At 45.1% G+C, this 24988-nt stretch overlaps 2 protein-coding genes across 6 annotated transcripts in view; one reads left to right on the plus strand and one right to left on the minus strand.

Annotated features, from left to right (window-relative positions):
* Positions 1 to 24988, plus strand: part of LOC148442674 (uncharacterized) — a 216109-nt gene that overhangs the window by 167299 nt on the left and 23822 nt on the right. Inside the window, 1 exon segment of the mRNA XM_088463620.1 lies at positions 22247 to 22356. Within this exon segment, the coding sequence (XP_088319746.1) occupies positions 22247 to 22356 (110 nt within the window).
* LOC148442677 (uncharacterized) lies at positions 608 to 24666 on the minus strand. 5 transcript variants are annotated; one of them, XM_088463629.1, is made up of 6 exons: positions 24598 to 24666; positions 23876 to 23993; positions 16404 to 16482; positions 16187 to 16284; positions 15832 to 16036; positions 608 to 3201 (listed from the first exon to the last, which is right to left on the minus strand). In XM_088463629.1, exons 3-6 carry the CDS (start codon positions 16435 to 16437, stop codon positions 1196 to 1198), a joined length of 2343 nt encoding a protein of 780 aa, XP_088319755.1. In that variant the 5' UTR covers positions 16438 to 16482; positions 23876 to 23993; positions 24598 to 24666; the 3' UTR covers positions 608 to 1195. The 5 variants fall into 5 exon arrangements, with proteins under 5 accessions (XP_088319755.1, XP_088319753.1, XP_088319754.1 ...); XM_088463627.1 differs by having other exon boundaries at positions 16365 to 16482; XM_088463628.1 differs by having other exon boundaries at positions 16365 to 16482; positions 23871 to 23993.

Genomic DNA, 24988 nt, shown 5'->3' on the forward strand with positions numbered 1-24988 from the left:
GCACAGTCACATAACTGTGACTCAGACATGGATACTTGTGCTGATACACCATTTAGGAGGTGTATGTAGTGTGGGTGCTGATACATGTGATGATGACTGTGACTCCTTACACCAGGAGAGGTGAGAGGGGTGAGGACCGTGTACAATAAGTGCACAATCACATAACTGTGAATCAAGACATGGACACTTGTGCAGATACACCATTTAGGAGGTGTATGTAGTGCAGGTGCAGATACATGTGATGACTGTGACTCCTTACACCAGGAGAGGTGAGAGGGGTGAGGACCGTGTACAATAAGGGCAGTCACATAACTGTCACTCAGACATGGACACTTATGCTGATACCCTATTCAGTTTTCGGAGTTTGCTGAATACTGGGGGAAGAGGGGGGATCCTATTGGACCCCTATTGATGAATGGCCCGGTAACTAAAATATGTGGAAACTAGCGATTCCGCATTGTTACCGGCCCACTTATCGTTTGATGAATAGGCCCTTCAGAATGGACTATCCAGTTGTTAGCATTGAAAACATTAGCGCCTCAGGTATATTATATGAAGTCTATCCCATTACATGTTATCTCCATGCCAGCTGCCACAGAAAAGACGACACCTAAACATGAAAATCTGTACTTTATGTTCTTTCTTTTTAATATTCTGGTTAATGCGACTTTCTCTTTTACCAATAAGATATCTGCACTTGTGCATCTCACTGCATTACCCTATTTGTATATAATATAATGTTGCTAATAATAGTGTAATGCTTTTTCTGCATTGCATAGACACCCAATGCTCTTATACAGTACATGTACATCAGGTGTAGCTACTGGTCCTGCATCCCAAAAAGTGATTCTACGAATGGATATATACATTTTCTTGCTAGCAAGTTTTATGTATGAGAAAAAAATTGTGTCCACTTGTAAATTAGCCCCTTAGTGCATAAACACCATGTGGCCTAAACTAAAGACAATCCATTTTTGATGAATCTCAGGTAATATAACTGTTATTGTATTTTATGTATGCTGGGTGGTCAACAAAATTAGACTTTTTAATTTTAATAGTCCACATTAGAACATATCTCACCTGTTTGACTTTTCTCATGTCTAACAAGATGTGATTTATCTATACAACATTAATTTCTGTACAGAACATTTCTCACCTTTGGAAAATTTAGAATATTGTTACAAACATTTCAGATTTATAAGTTCATGAACATTACTTTTTCCTTGTGACTTTTCTTATGTGTAACAAGATGTGTTTTGTTTCTACAACATTTCCCACACTCAGAGCAGGGAAATGGTTTCTCACCTGTGTGATGTCTCTGATGCATAACAAGATGAGATTTCTGTGTAAAACATTTCTCACACTCTGAGCATGGAAATGGCTTCTCACCGGTGTGACTTCTCTCATGTCTAACAAGCTTTGATTTCTCTGTAAAACATTTCCCACACTCAGAACATGGAAATGGTCTCTCACCTGTGTGACTTTTCTGATGTCTAATAAGCTGTGATTTGCAAGTAAAACATTTCTCACACTCTGAGCATGGAAATGGTTTCTCACCTGTGTGACCTCTCTGATGCGTAACAAGATCTGCTTTCTGTGTAAACCATTTTCCACACTCAGAACATGGAAATGGTCTCTCATCTGTGTGACTTTTCTGATGTATAAGAAGCTGTGATTTCCAAGTAAAACATTTCTCACACTCTGAGCATGGAAATGGCTTCTCACCTGTGTGACTTCTCTCATGTATAACAAGCTGTGATTTGTATGTAAAACATTTCCCACACTCAGAACATGGAAATGGTCTCTCACCTGTGTGACTTTTCTGATGTCTAATAAGCTGTGATTTGCAAGTAAAACATTTCTCACACTCTGAGCATGGAAATGGTTTCTCACCTGTGTGACTTTTATGATGTCTAACAAGCAGTGATTTGATAGTATAACATTTCCCACACTCTGAGCATGGAAATAGTTTCTCACCTGTGTGAGTTATCTGATGTTTAACGAGGTGTGATTCATGTATAAAACATTTCCCACACTCAGAACATGGAAATGGCTTCTCACCTGAGTGACTTCTCTCATGTCTAACAAGAGTTGATTTCTCTGTAAAACATTTCCCACACTCAGAACATGGAAATGGTTTCTCACCTGTATGACTTTTTTGATGTCTAACAAGCTGTGATTTGCAAGTAAAACATTTCTCACACTCTGAGCATGGAAATGGTTTCTCACCTGTGTGACTTCTCTGATGTGTAACAAGAGATGATTTCCAAGTAAAACATTTCCCACACTCAGAGCATGGAAATGATTTCTCAACTATGTGACCTCTCTGATGCGTAACAAGATCTGCTTTCTGTGTAAACCATTTTCCACACTCAGAACTTGGAAATGGTCTCTCACTTGTGTGACTTTTCTGATGTGTAAGAAGCTGTGATTTCCAAGTAAAACATTTCTCACACTCTGAGCATGGAAATGGTTTCTCACCTGTGTGACTTCTCTGATGTGAAAGAAGAGCTGATTTCTCTGAAAAACATTTCCCACACTCAGAACATGGAAATGGCCTTTCACCTGTGTGACTTCTCTTATGTCTAACAAGAATTGATTTCTCTGTAAAACATTTCCCACACTCAGAACATGGAAATGGTCTCTCACCTGTGTGACTTCTCTGATGTCTAACAAGCATTGATTTGCAAGTAAAACATTTCTCACACTCTGAGCATGGAAATTGTTTCTCATCTTTGTGACTTCTCGCATGTCTAACAAGCAGTGATTTGTGTGCAAAATATTTCCCACACTCAGAACATGGAAATGGTTTCTCACCTGTGTGAGTTCTCTCATGTTTAACAAGAGCTGATTTGCATGTATAACATTTCCCACACTCAGAACAAGGAAATGGCCTCTCACCTGTGTGACTTCTCTGATGTACAACAAGCTGTGATTTGTGTTTAAAATATTTGTCATTTATAGAACAGTGGGATATTTTATCTGCTCTCAATGCTGTACTATAATTTCCAATATCAGAGTTATCAGGAGAACAGTCCTTATGAGTAGAGGGATTAGATGACACATCTGCACGGTGATGTGCTGGGTGTATAATGGGGCTGTCACATGAAGAATCTCGTGCGATGTCACTGCCTTCTATTTCACAATTTGGAGATAGCATGGGAGATTCCTCTGAGACATTCCTGCTGTTACATCCATGTGCTGGAAATAAAATACATGGTAATATGAATTTCTTCTATGACAAGTTTATATTTTTAAATAAAATCTATGATTAAAAGTTCTAGAATTACCATCAAATAGATAAACTGAAGATGTTTGAAAGTACAGTCACAAACCGCCCAGCTTTGGTATATTTGTAGATGGCTCCCACCTCCCGGTCTGCTGGATTCTCATGCTGTATCAGCCTCTTCTAGGTACAAATCACATGGAGTGGCTATAGTCTTTCATCATGATTACGCTATAGGATACTGCATTGGGGAATGTTTATCAGCCTCTTATAGGCACAAATCACATGGAGCAGGTATAGTCTTTCATCATGATTTACACTATATGATTCTGGATTGGGGAATATTTATCAGCCTCTTATAGGCACAAATCACATGGAGTGGCTATAGTCTTTCATCATGATTACGCTATAGGATACTGCATTGGGGAATGTTTATCAGCCTCTTATAGGCACAAATCACATGGAGCCGCTAGTCTTTCATCATGATTTACGCTATATGATTCTGGATTGGGGAATGTTATCAGCCTCTTATAGGTACAAATTGCAGTTAGTCTTTCATCATGATTACGCTATATGATACTGGATTGGGTTTCTGATCCCATGGGCCATTGTGTGGTTGTGGAGATGGAAAGTAGTAAATGTACTTTGGTGAACATATGCTCCTAATATTTCTCCTAGTGATTTTATTTTCTAAATTGTCCCAATTTTTAGCTCTCCGAACATTACATACTCTAATACTAGCTGGCGATTTTAATACAGTGGACGAACCTAATATTGACAAGTCCTCTCCTGCTTCACGCCTAAAAGCTCCCTCGTGGTACCATATTTATGGTCTTATAACTATTTTTCAATTAAGTGATCTGTGGGGGTTACTCAACTTGACAGATAGATCATTTACCCCCTTTCCAGAGCTCATCACTCCCTGACTTGCAGAGATTACTTTTTAGTGGCCACTCGGATTCTCAGGTGCGATCGGTGGGTATTGGTGACATTATAGTTTCTGATCATGCCTCGATTAGGCTTAGCTTATGGCATGCTTCTTTCATGACGACTGACCGCCTTTGGCATTTCCCAGATTATCTGTCAAAGTCTGAGGGCTGTTAGAAATTTTTGGCGGTTTCCTGGGCATTAATTTAGATGACAACCTGAAGCATTAGGGTAACGGTCTTTTCCTTGGAGACATCGGAGGGGGTCATGAGGGATCATGTTTTTAATTATGTGTCTAAGCTGAGAATAGAATACTCTGAACAGTAAATTTCCCTGAGATCTGATGGAGCTTTGGAGTTTCATTGCTGTATTATCAGATTCCACTCTGGGATCCTATACAGTGTAAATGGCTTCTAGAGAGGTGCCTTACAGCGCAGGCACAGACATGTATTGATTACACTAAGGTGGAGGAACAAATGTGGGAAATTGCTGTCAATGATGTTTAGACCGTAGAGGAAAGGCTCCTTTATTACAGCTATCAGGGATCCTGCTACAGGCGAAACCCATGTCCAAACCTTTTCCCATTTCCATGAATTCTATACTGAACTTTATCAATCTACATCGATGGACAGGCCTCTGCCATATAGAATTCGAACAGAGGAAAATATGCCTACACTCAGACTCAAAGAGATGCTCTATCAGCCGACATTACTGAGTCGGAACTGGCAGTTACTGCCCGTCTACAACCACATAAATCTCCAGGATGTGTCGGTTTACCGGGGTATATTTTAAACTTTTACAACCACACTTGACGCCAACATTGTTATAACCTTACTACAGAATTCTCCAATACAATCCACCTTACTCATCCTTCACGATTGCCTACGCGATACTTATTCCTAAACCTGACAAAGATCCCCTTCTAGTTGACTTCTATCAACCCATATCTCTCCTCAATATGGACGTCAAACATCTCTCCAAAATAACAGCTAATAGACTGCGCACTATACTAACAGACTTGTTGTCTTCACACCAAATGGGTCTCGTTCATGGCTGACATTTTGTGACAGCTGTACATACAGCTTGTCAGGGTTCGGCCTAGGATCGGCCATTACCGCAGCAACAGCTTCGCTTGACTTCTCGTGCGGTCAGACGTCAAGTGCGGTGGGGGGTGACGATCTGGGGATTTTGCCTTCGGTGCCTTTGGACTTCCATGTGCGTATCAGTGTCAGGGTTTCTGAGGTTGCAGTCATGGACGCTGACATGATGCTCCTTCTCACTTGACTGTTCCTTCAACCAATGGTAGCATTGTTTTGGTCAACAGACGCTGTCCTCCTATGAGCTGCTACCTTAGGGTATATAACTGGGCTCTGGACATAAGGAAGTTGTTTATGCTTGTCATTCCATTCCAGGTTCCCATACTTGCTCTCAAATTATTCCTAACATATCGATTATATTCTCCAGTGTGTCTGGATTCTCATGCTGTGTACTCAGGGCCTGATTCAGACTTGGGAATAGAGAGAGATCTCTCTCAACTGATCATCTTGGTGAAACCATGCTGCACTGCAGGTGAGGCAGATTTAAAATGTGCAGAGAGATTTAGATTTGGGAGGAGTGTTTCCAAACTGACATCTAAACTGTAGTGTAATAATAAAGCAGTGCAGTATCTGTGGGCTACATGCAAAATCAGCCAGTATTTACCCAACATGTAAAAAAAATGTATGCATTTACACCCCTTGCACTGCAATATGGTTTGTTCAGGTTCACAGTTGAGAGAGATATCTCACTATGCCCAACTCTGAATCAGGCCCTCAGTACGCATTACTGTGTAGAAATACTGAACCACTCTCCGGTGTGTGTGGATTCTCATGCTGTGTACTCAGTACGCATTACTGTACAAATACTGAACCACTCTCCGGTGTGTCTGTTTTCTCATGCTGTGTACTCAGTACGCATTACTGTACAAATACTGAACCACTCTCCAGTGTCTGGATTCTCATGCTGTGTACTCACTACACATTACTGTACAAATACTGAACCACTCTCCGGTGTGTCTGTTTTCTCATGCTGTGTACTCAGTACGCATTACTGTACAAATACTGAACCACTCTCCAGTGTCTGGATTCTCATTCTGTGTACTCAGTACACATTACTGTACAAATACTGAACCACTCTCCGGTGTGTCTGTATTCTCAGTACGCACTACTGTACAAATACTGAACCACTCTCCGGTTTGTCTGGAATCTCATGCTGTGTACTCAGTAAACATTACTGTGTACAAATACTGAACCACTCTCCAGTGTCTGGATTCTCATTCTGTGTACTCAGTAAATATTACTGTACAAATACTGAACCACTCTCTAGTGTGTCTGGATTCTCATGCTGTGTACTCAGTACACATTACTGTACAAATACTGAACCACTCTCCGGTGTATCTGGATTCTCATGCTGTGTACTCAGTATGCATTACTGTACAAACACTGAACCACTCTCCTGTGTGGATTCTCATGCTGTGTACTCAGTACGCATTACTGTACAAATACTGAACCACTCTCCGGTGTGTCTGGATTCTCATTCTGTGTAATCAGTACGCATTACTGTGTACAAATACTGAACCACTCTCCGGTGTGTCTGTATTCTCATGCTGTGTACTCAGTACACACTACTGTACAAATACTGAACCACTCTCCTGTGTGTCTGGATTCTAATGCTGTGTACTCAGTACGCATTACTGTACAAACACTGAACCACTCTCCGGTGTGTCTGGATTCTCATGCTGTGTACTCAGTATGCATTACTGTACAAATACTGAACCACTCTCCGGTGTGTCTGGATTCTCATGCTGTGTACTCAGTACACATTACTGTACAAATGCTGAACCACTCTCCGGTGTGTCTGTATTCTCATGCTGTGTACTCAGTATGCATTACTGTGTACAAATACTGAGCCATTCTCCGGTGTGTCTGTATTCTCATGCTGTGTACTCAGTAAATATTACTGTACAAATACTGAACCACTCTCCGGTGTGTCTGTATTCTCATGCTGTGTACTCAGTACACACTACTGTACAAATACTGAACCACTCTCCTGTGTGTCTGGATTCTCATGCTGTGTACTCAGTACGCATTACTGTACAAACACTGAACCACTCTCCGGTGTGTCTGGATTCTCATGCTGTGTACTCAGTATGCATTACTGTACAAATACTGAACCACTCTCCGGTGTGTCTGGATTCTCATGCTGTGTACTCAGTACACATTACTGTACAAATACTGAACCACTCTCCGGTGTGTCTGGATTCTCATGCTGTGTACTCAGTACACATTACTGTACAAATACTGAGCCACTCTCCGGTGTGTCGGGATTTTCATGCTGTGTACTCAGTACGCATTACTGTACAAATACTGAACCACTCTCCGGTGTGTCTGGATTCTCATGCTGTGTACTCAGTACGCATTACTGTACAAATACTGAGCCACTCTCCGATGTGTCTGGATTCTCATGCTGTGTACTCAGTATGCATTACTGTACAAATACTGAACCACTCTCCTGTGTGTCTGGATTCTCATGCTGTGTACTCAGTACACATTACTGTACAAATACTGAACCACTCTCCGGTGTGTCTGTATTCTCATGCTGTGTACTCAGTACGCATTACTGTACAAATACTGAGCCACTCTCCGGTGTGTCTGGATTCTCATGCTGTGTACTCAGTACGCATTACTGTACAAACACTGAGCCACTCTCCGGTGTGTCTGGATTCTCATGCTGTGTACTCAGTATGCAATTACTGTGTACAAATACTGAGCCACTCTCCGGTGTGTCTGGATTCTCATGCTGTGTACTCATTACACATTACTGTATAAATACTGAGCCACTCTCCGGTGTGTCTGTATTCTCATGCTGTGTACTCAGTACACATTACTGTATAAATACTGAGCCACTCTCCGGTGTGTCTGGATTCTCATGTGGTGTACTCACTACACATTACTGTACAAATACTGAACCACTCTCCGGTGTGTCTGGATTCTCATGCTGTGTACTCAGTATGCATTACTGTACAAATACTGAGCCACTCTCCGGTGTGTCTGGATTCTCATGCTGTGTACTCAGTACACATTACTGTACAAATACTGAACCACTCTCCATTGTGTCTGGATTCTCATGCTGTGTACTCCGTAAACATTACTGTACAAATACTGAGCCACTCTCCGGTGTGTCTGTATTCTCATTCTGTGTACTCAATACGCATTACTGTACAAATACTGAACCACTCTCCGGTGTGTCTGGATTCTCATGCTGTGTACTCAGTACGCATTACTGTACAAATACTGAACCACTCTCCGGTGTGTCTGGATTCTCATGCTGTGTACTCAGTACGCATTACTGTACAAATACTGAGCCACTCTCCGGTGTGTCTGGATTCTCATGCTGTGTACTCAGTACGCATTACTGTACAAACACTGAGCCACTCTCCGGTGTGTCTGGATTCTCATGCTGTGTACTCAGTATGCAATTACTGTGTACAAATACTGAGCCACTCTCCGGTGTGTCTGGATTCTCATGCTGTGTACTCATTACACATTACTGTATAAATACTGAGCCACTCTCCGGTGTGTCTGTATTCTCATGCTGTGTACTCAGTACACATTACTGTATAAATACTGAGCCACTCTCCGGTGTGTCTGGATTCTCATGCGGTGTACTCACTACACATTACTGTACAAATACTGAACCACTCTCCGGTGTGTCTGGATTCTCATGCTGTGTACTCAGTATGCATTACTGTACAAATACTGAGCCACTCTCCGGTGTGTCTGGATTCTCATGCTGTGTACTCAGTACACATTACTGTACAAATACTGAACCACTCTCCATTGTGTCTGGATTCTCATGCTGTGTACTCCGTAAACATTACTGTACAAATACTGAGCCACTCTCCGGTGTGTCTGTATTCTCATTCTGTGTACTCAATACGCATTACTGTACAAATACTGAACCACTCTCCGGTGTGTCTGGATTCTCATGCTGTGTACTCAGTACGCATTACTGTACAAATACTGAACCACTCTCCGGTGTGTCTGGATTCTCATGCTGTGTACTCATGCTGTGTACTCAGAAAATATTACTGTACAAACACTGAATCACTCTCCGGTGTGTCTGGATTCTCATGCTGTGTACTCAGTACGCATTACTGTACAAATACTGAACCACTCTCCGGTGTGTCTGGATTCTCATGCTGTGTACTCAGTACACATTACTGTACAAACACTGAACCACTCTACGGTGTGTCTGGATTCTCATGCTGGGTACTCAGTACGCACTACTGTACAAATACTGAACCACTCTCCGGTGTGTCTGGATTCTCATGCTGTGTACTCAGTACACAATACTGTACAAATACTGAGCCACTCTCCGGTGTGTCTGGATTCTCATGCTGTGTACTCAGTACGCATTACTGTACAAACACTGAACCACTCTCCGGTGTGTCTGGATTCTCATGCTGTGTACTCAGTACGCATTACTGTACAAATACTGAACCACTCTCCGGTGTGTCTGGATTCTCATGCTGTGTACTCAGTACGCATTACTGTACAAATACTGAACCACTCTCCGGTGTGTCTGGATTCTCATGCTGTGTACTCAGTACGCATTACTGTACAAATACTGAACCACTCTCCGGTGTGTCTGGATTCTCATGCTGTGTACTCAGTACGCATTACTGTACAAATACTGAGCCACTCTCCGGTGTGTCTGGATTCTCATGCTGTGTACTCAGTAAGCATTACTGTATAAATACTGAACCACTCTCCGGTGTGTCTGTATTCTCATGCTGTGTACTCAGTATGCATTACTGTACAAACACTGAACCACTCTCCGGTGTGTCTGGATTCTCATGCTGTTTACTCAGTACGCATTACTGTACAAACACTGAACCAGTCTCCGGTGTGTCTGGATTCTCATGCTGTGTACTCAGTAAATATTACTGTACAAACACTGAACCAGTCTCCGGTGTGTCTGGATTCTCATGCTGTGTACTCATTAAATATTACTGTACAAATACTGAACCACTCTCCGGTGTGTCTGGATTCTCATGCTGTGTACTCAGTACGCAGTACTGTACAAATACTGAGCCACTCTCCGGTGTGTCTGGATTCTCATGCGGTGTACTCAGTACGCATTACTGTACAAATACTGAACCACTCTATGCTGTGTACTCAGTACGCATTACTGTACAAATACTGAACCACTCTCCGGTGTGTCTGGATTCTCATGCTGTGTACTCAGTACACATTACTGTACAAATACTGAGCCACTCTCTGGTGTGTCTGGATTCTCATGCTGTGTACTCAGTATTCACTACTGTACAAATACTGAGCCACTCTCCGGTGTGTCTGTATTCTCATGTTGTGTACTCAGTACACATTATTGTACAAACACTGAGCCACTCTCCGGTGTGTCTGGATTCTCATGCTGTGTACTCAGTATGAATTACTGTGTACAAATACTGAGCCACTCTCCGGTGTGTCTGGATTCGTACACTGTGTATGCAGTGCATCCTCATTCTACACCAGTGTCAGCAGTACAACCTATTCTCCATTGTCAACAACACATTCTCTCTCTCAGTGGATCTTCTCTCCAACTTCTCAAAGTATCACTCCAGGAATTAACACCCTTGTACCCACTCTATACTCAGTATGGAGATTATTCTACCTGTGGGACATAGTGGTGTATCTTTCTCCACTCCCACTCGCAGCAGTTTCCTGACCAGGGGACTGCGACCTGCTTGCCTGGTGCAACTGAAACCCATATACCGCATGGAGGGGTCACTGTTGAATACCTCCCAGCAGGTTAGATTCCGTAACCTTGATCTGGTCTCGTTAACATCCGCTGTTTGTGGATGAGAACATATATCCAGGCCCCTCACCTCCGATTCCTACCCGGGACCACAGAGCTTTCAGCCCCTTAGTAGGGAATTCAGGTAAGCCAGTTATTGCAGCAGTGATAACTGCTGAAAGGAGAGGTGTTGGGGGGAAGCTACTGTAGACAACACAAAGTTTGTCATTGTGCCACTTGGCCCCAACTATTTACGGGTTTAGAGAGACCTGAATCTGACCCCTCTATCTATCTAATGTGTTATTTTTACTCACAGCTCATCACTTCTTTGTTGGTTAAAGGGACCCTATACTAATGCACAGAGATACACGTCAGGGGTGCCCTTTATTGCCCCTCTTCTTTAATCTTTCAATAGACCAACTTTTCTGCAGTTAACAATCTTGGTTTCCATTCAAAGTTATCTCTGTGGACAATGCTGAAATCAAACCGTCAGATTTTGCCTACAACGTCTTACTGTATATTACCAATCCTAAAGAATCTCAGGATTATGCTGAATAAATTGCAGGAGTTCGGTGATGTTTCAGACTTTGCAGCCAACATGACTACATCCACGGGCCCTTTCCTGCACCCTATATAAAGAAATCATGTTGGAGCAACCTCCTCCGATTTGGAAGAAGAACCCAATCACCTAACTGGGTAATCATCTACCTACGCGCCCCCTGGGGGTTATATCGACTTACCAAAATGAGCTCTGGCATTTCAGGGAATCTTCTTTCATCTTACCTGGGTAGGGCTAGTTTGGTCAGAATTGTGACATCTCCTCGGTTTATGGATTTTTTTACAGTCCCTGCCGCTTCTGCTCACTTCCGTTTAGGAAACTCGTTTGGCAAATCAACAATCTAAATCTAATGGAGGCATCAACTTTCCACACCTGCCACATTACAACCATGCTGCCATACTGAGGTATTTATGGGACTGGCTTCATGGTCATCATTCCTACACAAATACATCCCTTGAGTGGTATTTCCTGACTGACTGTCGTTTTCTTCATTACCTCTATCAACATGATCCTGAAATTCCACAGCAGATACATGAGAATCCCTTATCGCAGTCCACACGTAATTGTGGTACATAATGTGGCATAGTCACAGATCTGGGTTTGTGCCATTCTTGGGTAATCCCGAGTGTCGGTGTGGTGCACAGGATTTCCCATTTACCAGATTGAGGTCACCCCATCCTGAGACAATCGGCTGCTTGGCATATAAACAAAGCGACCACTGACATTAGCACAGACAATACAGAAGCTTCCTACTTTACATCACTTCCCCCCCTTGCACTCTTCCAAGCACAGCATTACGTCAGTGCCTCATTTGTGTGGTCCTCAGTCCAAGATTAGCAGAACGCGTTGGGCCGTTGGCATCTATCCTCTCCGATCCCCATCATGCTATATATGTAGATCACTCCTACATGAGAACGGTTATGGATCAATGATCAGACTCAATCTGGTAGGAATCTCTGGCTACAAAGTCATCCCATTTCTTTCCTACAACACTCTAGTCAGTGCTCCCAATATATCGCGTAAGGAACTATCCGCGGCTCAGTATCAGGAAACGTTTCCCAACATCTGTCACGAAGCCTACTTTACACCCCATAGACATGTTATTAGCTGGTATGTCATCCTCTCATTCCTCTTATCGCGTAAGGAACTATCCAATGCTCAGTATCAGGAAACGTTTCCCAACATCTGTCACAAAGCCTTTTTTACACCCCATAGACATGTTATTAGCTGGTATGTCATCTTCCCATTCCTCTTCTCGCCCTAAGACCCCCACCAGCCAATCGCCTTCATTCCTTTGGAGCTTACCCTTCCTTTGCTGCTTTTGGCAACAGATTAGGAAAGTTGCTTTGGAAAACCGAGTCAACTATTTACCACTAACCAGTGATATGGGCGATCTTCTGCATTTTACCTAGTTGTCAGAGAGAAACTAGAGGTTGTAAAATAACCTACTTATAATTATTAGTGCTGCCGCAGGAGAAGGCCATATTACATGTATTAGTGCTGCCGCAGGGAAGGCCATATTACATGTAATTATTAGTGCTGCCGCAGGAGAAGGCCATATTACATGTAATTATTAGTGCTGCCGCAGGGAAGGCCGTGTTACATGTAATTATTAGTGCTGCCGCAGGGAAGGCCATATTACATGTAATTATTAGTGCTGCCGCAGGAGAAGGCCGTATTATATGTAATTATTAGTGCTGCCGCAGGGAAGGCCGTATTACATGTAATTATTAGTGCTTCCGCAGGGAAGGCCGTATTACATGCAATTATTAGTGCTTCCGCAGGGACGGCCGTATTACATGTAATTATTAGTGCTGCCGCAGGGAAGGCCGTATAACATGTAATTATTAGTGCTGCCGCAGGGAAGGCCGTATTACATGTAATTATTAGTGCTGCCGCAGGGACGGCCGTATTACATGTAATTATTAGTGCTGCCGCAGGGACGGCCGTATTACATGTAATTATTAGTGCTGCCGCAGGGACGGCCGTATTACATGTAATTATTAGTGCTTCCGCAGGGAAGGCCGTATAACATGTAATTATTAGTGCTGCCGCAGGGAAGGCCATATAACATGTAATTATTAGTGCTGCCGCAGGGAAGGCCATATTGCAGAGTTTAATTAACGCAGACCATCCGACCCCAACTGTATTTTTAGAGAAACTTCCACATGGTTATCATGGACTGCCTTGGAAGCACATTAGATAAGGAAGAGCGGTCCTCTGATACGAGGGAGAGTTACGCACATACGTTTCCCATAGACTATAGACTCAGAGTATGTGACTCGCTCTAACATACCCTATGGGACGGTTACTGCCAATTAGATCACATTTTCCCATTCTCCTGGATTGTGAAAGCAATATGGTCTCCTCGGTTCCCTTTGTTTCATTTCTAGCTTATAGTTCATAGTGTTCACTCTAGCTCCGGCGGCAGCTGCGCCCAAAAAGGGGGCATGGCCAATGAAAAGGGGGCGTGTCTATAAGACGCGTCCCCTTTTCATCACACTTGGGGGCGTGCCCGCACTTACGGACACGCCAGGCAGCCTCCAAGCGCTTCCAAGACGGAGAATAGATGCCAGGTGCATGCGTCTGGCGTCTATTTTCCGGCGGTAACCAGGTCACCACACATTTCCCCACCCGCGGGACAATGTGACCCGCGGGTGAAGACGGCACCCGCAGGCTGTGAGGGCAGGGCGCTTTTTGCCCTCCAGAAGGAAAGCAGGGCACCGCGCCCCGCTAAAACAGCCTAGCGGGAATGTTAGTTCACTCGCATGACTGTCTTCCCTTATAGAAGTTACTGTCTACACTCTTCTTTTTTATCTGCTTCTATTTGGGTTTGTATACAGCAGATTTATCTATACTGTATGTCCGTTATCTCTCATTGTTTACATTCATATACTGACTGTTAGTCACTTCTTATTACTATTATCTGCTCACTGTTTCAATGTTTCACTGTTGAGTGTATGGCTGTGATTCACACCAACTCTTTGTGTAAATGTTATTTTACCTAACACACAATGTTTGAGAAAGTGTGAGGAGGAGACTGATCAGACCTTTGGGCTGGTAACACAGTGATATGATGTGAGGGGGAGAGCAGGAGTATAATAGGGGCTGATGGCTCCTGATGTATATGATATACCAGAGAGTGAGGGAGGAGACTGGTCAGATCTCTGGGCTGGTAACACACAGTGACATGATGTGAGGAGGAGAGCAGGAGTATAATAGAGGCTGATGGCTCCTGATGTATGAGATACACCAGAGAGTGTGGGGAGGAGACTGGTCAGATCTCTGGGCTGGTAACACACAGTGACATGATGTGAGGAGAGCAGGAGTATAATAGGGGCTGATGGCTCCTGATGTATGAGATACACCAGAGAGTGTGGGGAGGAGACTGGTCAGATCTCTGGGCTGGTAACACACAGTGACATGATGTGAGGGGGAGAGCAGGAGTATAATAGGGGCTGATGGCTCCTGATGTATATGATACACCAGAGAGTGAGGGAGGAGACTGGTCAGATCTCTGGGCTGGTAACACACAGTGACATGATGTGAGGGGGAGAGCAGGAGTATAATAGGGGCTGATGGCTCCTGATGTATGAGATACACCAGAGAGTGTGGGGAGGAGACTGGTCAGATCTCTGGGCTGGTAACACACAGTGACATGATGTGAGGAGGAGAGCAGGAGTATAATAGGGAATGATGGCTCCTGATGTATGAGATACACCAGAGAGTGTGGGGAGGAGACTGGTCAGATCTCTGGGCTGGTAACACACAGTGACATGATGTGAGGAGGAGAGCAGGAGTATAATAGGGGCTGATGGCTCCTGATGTATGAGATACACCAGAGAGTGTGGGGAGGAGACTGGTCAGATCTCTGGGCTGGTAACACACAGTGACATGATGTGAGGGGGAGAGCAGGAGTATAATAGGGGCTGATGGCTCCTGATGTATGAGATACACCAGAGAGTGTGGGAAGGAGACTGGTCAGATCTCTGGGCTGGTAACACACAGTTACATGATGTGAGGAGGAGAGCAGGAGTATAATAGGGGCTGATGGCTCCTGATGTATGAGATACACCAGAGAGTATGGGGAGGAGACTGGTCAGATCTCTGGGCTGGTAACACAGAGTGACATGATGTGAGGGGGAGAGCAGGAGTATAATAGGGGCTGATGGCTCCTGACTCCGCCACTGGGCAAACACATTTCCCTTTTTACTTTGTACTGTTGTAGTGACTTAGCAAGAAGAATATATGACTCTTTTCTGAGTAAGTGTTTATTACTCACCTGTGCTGATATCTGTAGGGATTTCCTCCACCTTACACTGCTGATCATCCTTCATATACGTGTCTTCTCCCTCTATATCTGCTGCCTTCATATCAGTCACATACGTCTCTTGTTCTCCGTCTGTATCTTCTACCTTTATATCAGTCACATACATCTCTTCTTCTCCCGCTATATCTTCTACCTTTATATTAGCCAGACTTTCACCCTTAGTAACACACAAAACAATAAAATAACAGTTTAAAAATGTTCGATTTCATTAAATCACATTAATTAGAATAATTCTGGTTAAAAAGACACACACAGCTTCCTATAGATCATATAAGGACACTGTGGTATATTGGTGAGACTCAACTACCTGATGCTCCTGTGGGATCCTGTGATTCTCCTCTATACAATCCTTTGAATAAAGAGGATGGGGACATCTCTCTGGGGTATTTCTGTTACTGGGTCCATCTGTAGGAGACACATAGTGACTGAGTACATTGTATATATGTGATTATCAGGTGATGTGTGTATATAGGGGGCCCCCATACCTGCTCTCCCCGGTACAATAAATGACAGTCTCCTCTTACCCAGTGATGTGAGGGGCCGGTGATTCTCCATCATCACGTCCTTGCACAGACCCCTATGTTCCTCTATATACTCCCCCTCCTGCATGGAGACATAGACAGTGACATCCTGACACCTTATAGGAACCTCACACATACAATGATACAGTCATCATGCAAAAACATATCCCCTAGTGGCTCTGTCATGCCCCATTCCCAGCAGTCACCTCTCCAGTCATGACCCTGTATTATTACTCTAGATATAAGTGATGTCACTGTGACACTCCCAGATCCCCTCACCTCCCCAGTCATGTCCCTGTATTATTACTATAGATATAAGTGATGTCACTGTGACACTCCCAGATCCCCTCACCTCCCCAGTCATGTCCCTGTATTATTACTATAGATATAAGTGATATCACTGTGACTCTCCCAGATCCCCTCACCTCCCCAGTCATGCCCCTGTATTATTACTATAGATATTTTAAAAGAAACAAACAATCTACAGACAGAACAAAAAATGTAATCAAAGTAAAACAGCACAAAAATCATAATACAAAAGCTGGACAAAGCTAAACACACTCCAGTTCGACATGGATAGCATAAACAAAATCACACAATTAAATTGCTCTGGAAATAAAGGCAAAATAATTATAAAACATACAAATATAAATGGTATCGACTACTGGTATAACAAAATACGAAAAATTGCACTTAGGACTGAAAACATGGAATGAAAACATTTTAGGAAAATTAACTGAACAAACTAATTACATTAAGGAGCTGACAAATTAACGGTTCCTTTCCCCTGTCTGGAAAGACACCATCTATCTCATTTCAGCATAGAGTTACAACTTTTAATTAATATCTTTCGTGATTGGCAACATCAGACCAGAGCTCTCCTTTTAAAAAATATCAAGGGGATCTGCTGCAAACCAGGTTCTAGCTACAAATGACCTTCACCAGGATAGTAAGACAAAGTGTATCGGTATAGCATTAGGGAGTGTGTTTCCTCTAAGTCAAGGCTGAACAGACATAACCTAGGGTCTAACGAAGTGAGAGAGGAAGCTGTTGATTTCATATTATCCCAAACCTTAGACCAAAAAGGAAATACTGCTGGACAATCCCACATCAAATGCCAAAAACCAGAATACAGTGCACCACATTTTGGGCAATTAGTCCTCAAACAGACTGCCGTAAGGAGAGTGTGGTATGATATACTCCATGTAAAACAAAAAAACCTGCTGGTACCCAACACACTGAGTAATAAACTTAAATTTGCATCCATTGTTCAATGAATCCAGATCAACTTCCCATTTCAGCTTAAGAGGATTTAACAAATCTGTCATAAAATTAGTATTAATTTAAGGTTAGCATACACAGTGGAGATTTGACCCCTTGAGCCCAAACAAGTTACTAGTGATTTAATTAGGGAAGGGGATAACATTGGGGGCAAACTACCAAGTTGAGCATGGACTGCATGTCTCAATTGTAAGTTTCTATAAAAGGCCGTGCTAGGGAAACCGAACTCAGACTGAAGCTGTAAACAGGATATAAAAACACCCTCTACATATAATTGACCCAAGGAAGAGACCCCTCCCAATCTCCAAATGTTATCATATGAAAGTTTAGACAGTTCAGGATATTATTTATTAACCCATAAAGGGGAATCCTCATCGAAATTTTTCCAATCAAATAAAGTATGTGCATAACGCCATAACAAAAGGGCCTGGCGGTGTAACGGAGGAAGACCAGAGACACAGACACCAGAAAGAAGAAATTGCAAAGGATAGATAGAGGACCCCATCCACTCGGCTAGAAAACCAAGTAACGTATGGTCCCCAGCACTAGAAACCCAACTGAATAATTGGACCAATTGAGAGGCCATAGAATACAAACATAAATTAGGGAGGCCTAAACCACCCGAAGCCTTGGATGCAACAAAGTTTTAATGGCCACTCGCGTGGGTTTGTCACCCCAAATACATGAAGATAAAATACTCTCAATACTTGAAAAAAAAACTTTTGTAGGGATATAAACTGGAGAATGCGGTGATAAATAATATTTGGACTGAATTGACATTTTAAAGATTGATGCGTCCCATAATGGTAAGTGGCAATCTCTTCCACATATAAACCCTCAATTTAAAATTTAAAGTAATTGGGTCTATTGTGAGAAAGTCTGTAGATTGAGGATGAATCCAGACTCCCAAACACTTAAAACGCAGACTCCACTGAAGTGGGCAAGAGGATTCATTAGTTATAGTGAGACAACCAGAAATAGGAATTATATTAGATTTGTCCCAATTAATGAGTAACCCTGAAAAACCACCAAACGTATTGACTATTCCAGCATCATAGCCAAAGAAACCTTGGCATCCTCCAAAAATAAGAGCATATCATCTGCGTATAAGGCTATGACATCGCTCAATACTCCAGCTCTAAAGCCACGAATACCAGGAGCAGTACGTAACAGACACGCCAGATGCTCAATAGCAAGCACAAATAGGGCAGGAGATAGAGGACACCCCTGGTGAGTCCCTCTAGCGAGGCATCTCAGTTTCGTAGCAAGCTAAATGCCGGAGGAGGATAATAGAGAGAGAAGAAAGTCTGGAACACCCAAGAATCACATTCTCATAAGAAAGAAACCAGAAACCGGTGACCAGAGCGAAGCCCATCTGAGGCACAGGTGCATCAGGGTGGGTGCCCTGTGGACCCTATGGACTTCGTAGAAAGAGAGATAAAGGTAAGTTCTTACCATATTCTCTCCTTTTCTACTTCAGGGTCCATAGGCTCCACAGGAAAACCTTAGGGATGTCAAAAAGCAGTTCCATTAAGGGTGGGGACACTCCTGTGCAGAGAGGAGAATCTGCCGCCCAAAGGAAGCATCCTGAGAGGCAAAGGTATCAGATGCATAATACCTCAGAAAGGTCTGGACAGAAGACCACGTAGCCGCCTTACAAAGCTGAACAGCCGAGGTGTCATGGTGAGCTGCCCACAGACAGAGTAGAATGAGCAGTAACAGAGGGCAGAACAGGAAGGCCCTCAGAAGTGTAAGCCTTAGAGATCATCATGCAAATCCACCTAGCCAAAGTTTGCTTATTGGCTGGCCATCCCTTCTTGTGGAATCCATAGAGTACAAACAAGGAGTCTGACTTCCGAAGGGAACTCGTACGGTCCACATCCAATGAGGCCTCACCTGTCGAGAGGTCTGGGGAATTAAAGGCCAGCACAATAATTTCCTCATTAATGTGGAAACTACAGACCACCTTAGGAAGGAAACCAGGGCCAGTCCGAAGCACTGCCCTGTCCTGGTGAAAAAACAGAAATGGAGAACGGCAAGAGATAGCCCCCAAATCTGACACTCTTCTGGCAGAAGCAATAGCCAGAAGAAAAACAACTGTCTTAGCAGTAAGCCATTTGAGATCCACTGAGTCCAGGGGTTCAAATGGAGGGCCCGAAGGACAACAGCCAAATCCCAAGGCACCACAGGAGGGACAAAAAGGAGGCTGGATGTGAAGGACCCCCTGTAGGAAAGTGCGGATATCAGGAAGAGGAGCAATCCTTCGCTGGAACCACACTGAAAGAGCACAGAACTGCACCTTCAGTGAAGCAAGGGGGAGACCAAGGACCAAACCCGCCTGCAGGAAAGCCAAATTTCTGGATATCCTAAAAACTTGGTGGTCGTAACCTCTGGAATGACACACAGAGCCGGAAAAACCCTTGGAATTTCAGAGGGATGTCTCAACAGCCACGCCATCAAAGACAGATGACCCAGGTCCGGGCAAAGGCAAGGACCATGAGACAGCAGGTCCAGACGTTGAGGCAACAGCAACGGAGTGTCGATGGAGAGACTTGGAAGATCTGAGTATCAGTGACGTCTGGGCCACACTGGAGCCACCAAGAGGACAGTGCCTCCTTCTTGTTTGAACTTCCAAAGAACTCGAGGAAGAAGGGAGATTGGAGGGAACAGGTACGCAAACAGGAAGGTCCACTTGACTGACAGAGCATCTACCAAGAGAGCCTTGGCGTATCTTGTCCTGGACCCGTACATTGGCAGTTTGTGATTTTGTCGAGAGGCCATGAGGTCCATGTCTGGAAGGCCCCACTTATCCACTAGGGGCTGAAACACTTTTTGGTAAAGAGATCATTCCCCGGGATGCACGTTGTGACGGCTGAGGAAGTCCGCTTCCCAATTGAGAACTCCAGGGATGAACACTGCAGATATGACTGGGAGATGGCCATCCGCCCATGTCAGAATGTGTGACACCTCTGTCATTGCTGCCTGACTTCAAGTCCCTCCTTGTTGGTTTATGTAAGCCGCGGTCGTGGCGTTGTCTGACTGAACTTGCACAGGCTTTCCGTGAAGTAAGAGTATGGCTTGTTGCAGGGCTCTGAAGACCGCCCGACGTTCCAATATGTTGATTGGCAGGGCGGCCTCTTCCGCTGTACACCATCCCCGAAATGTGTGGACCAGTCACTGCACCCCAAAATTGGAGACTGGCATCCAAAAGGGGCACCCCCTGATGAGGTGGCCCATCTGCAGCCACCAAACAAGAGACAGACGCACCTCCGAAGAGAGCACCATTGTTTGCTTTATCCGATGGGGTAATCCGTCCCACCTGGAGAGGATCAATTTCTGCAGAGGCCAGGAAGGAAACAGGGAATATTTCACCATGTCGAACGTCGACACTATGGAATCGAGTAACTGCATTGCAGAGTGGATGGACACTCGGCGACTGTGGAGGCATCTGCATACTTGCATCAGCAAAGTGGAGATCTTGTCCGTAGACAGAAAGATCCGCTGCTGTTGTGAATCCAACAGAGCTCCCAGATGCAGCATCCTTTGGGATGGGATCAGGGAGGACCTCTTCCAATTGATATACCACCCGTGCATAGATATAGTCAGCTGTAGGTGGTGGTGGTGAAGTCCCTCTGGAGACCCTGCCAACAGTAAAAGCTGTAAAAACAGTAAAAAGTCGTCCATATATGGTAACAGGCGGACTCCCTGCAGCCGCAGATGGGCTGCCATCACTGCCATAACTTTGGTAAACATCAGAGGTGCAGTAGAGAGGCCAAACAGCAGAGCCCGAAACTGGAAATGTTGCAGTACAGCAAACCTGAGAAAACGCTGGTGAGATGAAGCAATCGGAATATGCAGGTATGCATCCTGAATATCCAGTGACACCATAAAATCCCCAGGTTCCATAGCCAATATAACTGAGCGTAGGGTTTCCATCCTGAACAGAGGTACCCTGAGGAATTTGTTCAGGGAGTTATAGGCCAGTGGGATCCAGTCGAATTTTGAACCAGAAAGATTGGTATAACAACCCGTTCCCCTCTGAGGCAACGGGACAGGTACAATGACTTCTGCTTGAGCAAGGATTTAAGAAATGACAGTTTGTGAAAAAAAAATAATATATAGTTTCAGACAGACAGCGCTAACATAAGTCACATACAATGCAGAAATTAACCTGCACCATGGCACTATAATCAACTACACAGACTCAGTGCCTGGTAGGCAATAGTGCTGCATACACTGACCCAAAAGGGAGAGGTATGCAGGGGGACTGGGCACATGCTGGGCAAAGAGAACTGCCACATTGCCATCCAAGAAAATGGCCACCGGAGACTTTAGAGGTGGCGTGGCCCAAGAAGGGGAGCAGCTCAGCGTAGCCAGGCCGCAGTGGAAAGGCGCGCTGAACTGAGAGGAGGAACCGGCTGTTAAGACAGGGAAGGCAGCCTGCCCTGGCCAGCGTTTAACCCCCGGGACGCTGGAGCATTTCCGCATCACTCCAGCCTGCAGTCTCTGGTCGCCTAGTGGAAGCGAAGGACTCAGTGCCTGGCTCCCCATGCTGTCATCCCCAGGGAGTCCTCAGCCCTGGCGGAACAGGACTGCGTCTCGGCAGGTCATCACCGCGGTGGGGTATGAAATCCTGGTGGCTGAAAAACTTCCAGGTGAAATACTGACGGGGAACGTAAGTTAGCAAACCCTACACTTCTCCTCCCCCACCAAACCTCCCTTTGTGGTGCCTAACCATAAAACTCCCAGAGTGGTGCCTAAACATAAGTCCCCCCGGGGGCGCCTAAACCTATCCCCCTCCCTGAACCCTAACCTAACCCTCCCGGATAATCAAAATTTAGATGTTGGGATTTTGTCAGGTGGCTTCCCGCCATGCTTTACTGTTGGCATGACACAGGACAAAGTCTTTTGGAGGATGGCCTGGTGTCAGGAAGAGCAGCAAAGAAGCCAATAATCTCCAGGAAAACATCAGGGACAGACTGATATTCTGCAATAGGTACAGTGATTGGACTGCTGGGGAATGGGGTAACGTTATTTTCTCTGATGAATCCCCTTTCAGATTGTTTGGGGCATCTGGAAAACCCATGTCTGGAGAAGAAAAGGTGAGTGCTACCATCAGTCCTGGTACGTCTATACCTCCTAAAGACTGGTCACAAAAACTTTCTATACAGATTAAGCCACTGTACAATTTATTGTATGTTCTATAGAACCTGTGACAATTATTCAACTTTGAGCGCCCTTTTCCCTTTGCTATGTGTATGTCTGTATGGTGACCCCACTAACAGGGGGGCGGGTGTGAAGGTGCAGCCATCGGATTCTCTCTATTTGTGACATTGTGTGAGCGCAGGATAAAGGTATATTATAACACACAGTGGTCGAGGTGGGGATTTCGAAGTGGGGGTATGGAGACACGCTGTGAAAACTGGGCGTGGCCATGTGTGACGAGGGGCGTTGTTACGTGTCACGATGGGGCAGCGACTACTGCAACTGATGATCGCGACGGTGATCCTAGGCAGCATCTATGGACGCAGCACTGGGATGGTAACTTAATGTAGGAGGAGCCTAGTTCCTACAGACGCCTCCTGCTGCATCTGTATTGTAGCTGTACGGGTCACATATAAATCAGGCCCTTTATGCTCAGCATATGAAATCCACCAATACAATTGTACACATATATGCTGGGTCACAGATCCGGATATATGATTATTCTCCGAGTTACCCTTTAACTGAATTGTAAGCTGAACCAGCAGAATGTTTTAGAGCAGAACTTAGTGATGCTGCTGACCTTGCCAGTGGACATTAGAGAAAGCTCTTGCTCAGAAGGTGAGGAGCTTCTCTCATTAGCTTTGCAAAAGTGGTTCCATGTGAGGGGGAGGTCCTCCAAGCAAAGTACCCTCCCCTTTCTTCATGTGCAGTGGCGTCAAGGATGTGCTTGCCACCGCGCCCGTGATCCGTCCATCATGGATACCAATGGAGGCCCCTGGGAGAGAGGTATGTTACTCGCCTGGGTCCTCAGACTCCTCATTAATATGGTTTTAGCCATCTGTAGGAGGGGGACCTTGTGTATCACATCAGGGTCGGTTCTAGACCAAGTAGAGCCCAGGGCGAAAACTGCTTTTGGTTCCCCACTTAAAAGGACAAAAAAAATAAAATATTCTATACTGTTTATGTGTGTACTAAAAATCTCACCTTACCTATATGGGGGTTTCTCGGCAATGGGGAACCTCTGAAGAAATTGATCCTCCGTGGGCAGACAGTGTCCTCAATCAGTAGTCACTGTGCACATTGAAGATCACATGGTCCGGAAAATGCCTGTGTGTAGGAATATAACCAATGTCACCATCATACAACAGAAGCTTAACCAGAAATGTGCCCCGTGTCCCATCCAGCCTCCTGCCCCCCCCGTGTTCCCTCCAGCCCTCTGTCATTCCAGCCTCCAATACCCCTTCCAGTCCTCATTCCAGCCTTCAGCCCTGTGTCCCCTCCAGTCCCGTCATTCTTCCACCTCTGTCCCCTCCAGCACCCTGTTATTCCAGCCTTCAGCCCCATGTCCCTTCCAGCCCCCCGTCATTCCAGCGTCCAGTCCCCTGTATCCCCTCCAGCCCCCTCTCATTCCAGCTTCCAGTCCTCATTCCAGCCTTCAGCCCCCCAGTGTTCCCTCCAGCCCTGTCATTCCAGCCTCCAGTCCTCATTCCAGCCTTCAGCCCTGTGTCCCCTCCAGTCCACCATCATTCCAGCCTCCTGTGACTCCTCCAGCCTCCTATCATTACACCCCCATGTCATTCCAGCCTCCTCTGTCCCCCTGTCATTCCAGCCTCCTCTGTCCCCTGTCATTCCAGCCTCCTCTGTCCCCTGTCATTCCAGCCTCCTGAGTAACCTGAACAACCCACCTGCTCCCCGGCCCCCTCCAGCTTACCTGCCCTCTGGCAGCGGGACACTGCTCCTCCTGCTCCCGGGTCGGGGTCTGCTGCTCCGCCCACCGCTGTATCCCGTATGTGCCCCTCCCCCTGCTCCTCCCCCTCCCCAGCACCTGACACGTGGCCACGCCCCTTATGGGGAAAAATAAAATCTTTTTGCAGTTGTGTTACCGGGGGGCGATAACTCTAATCCCCCCCCCCCCGGATCCGTCACTAATATGGGGGCACCGGCAGCGCGGAGACACCGGGAAGTAGGGGAGGAACTGGCAGCTGCCAGGAAGAGTAATGGCGGCGGCGGCCAGTGGCAGGAAGTGACGGAGGCCGCAGTGGAGCAGGAGAGAGGAGAACGCGGACGGGACAATATGAGGAGGAGGAGGAGACACGGCCTGA

Source organism: Taudactylus pleione, unplaced genomic scaffold, assembly GCF_031769625.1.
Source record: "Taudactylus pleione unplaced genomic scaffold, aTauple2 ptg001421l, whole genome shotgun sequence".
NCBI classification, from domain to species: domain Eukaryota; kingdom Metazoa; phylum Chordata; class Amphibia; order Anura; family Myobatrachidae; genus Taudactylus; species Taudactylus pleione.

Excerpts from the sequence above, each read along its gene's own strand:
- LOC148442677 (XM_088463627.1), bottom strand. The coding sequence starts at position 16,437 with ATGATGGAGAATCACCGGCCCCTCACATCACTGGGTAAGAGGAGACTG. Across the intron at positions 16,285-16,364 it reads TATTGTACCGGGGAGAGCAG|ATGGACCCAGTAACAGAAAT; the intron begins GTATGGGGGCCC and ends TGTCTCCTACAG. Across the intron at positions 3,202-15,831 it reads CCCTACAGATATCAGCACAG|CACATGGATGTAACAGCAGG; the intron begins GTGAGTAATAAA and ends TTTTATTTCCAG.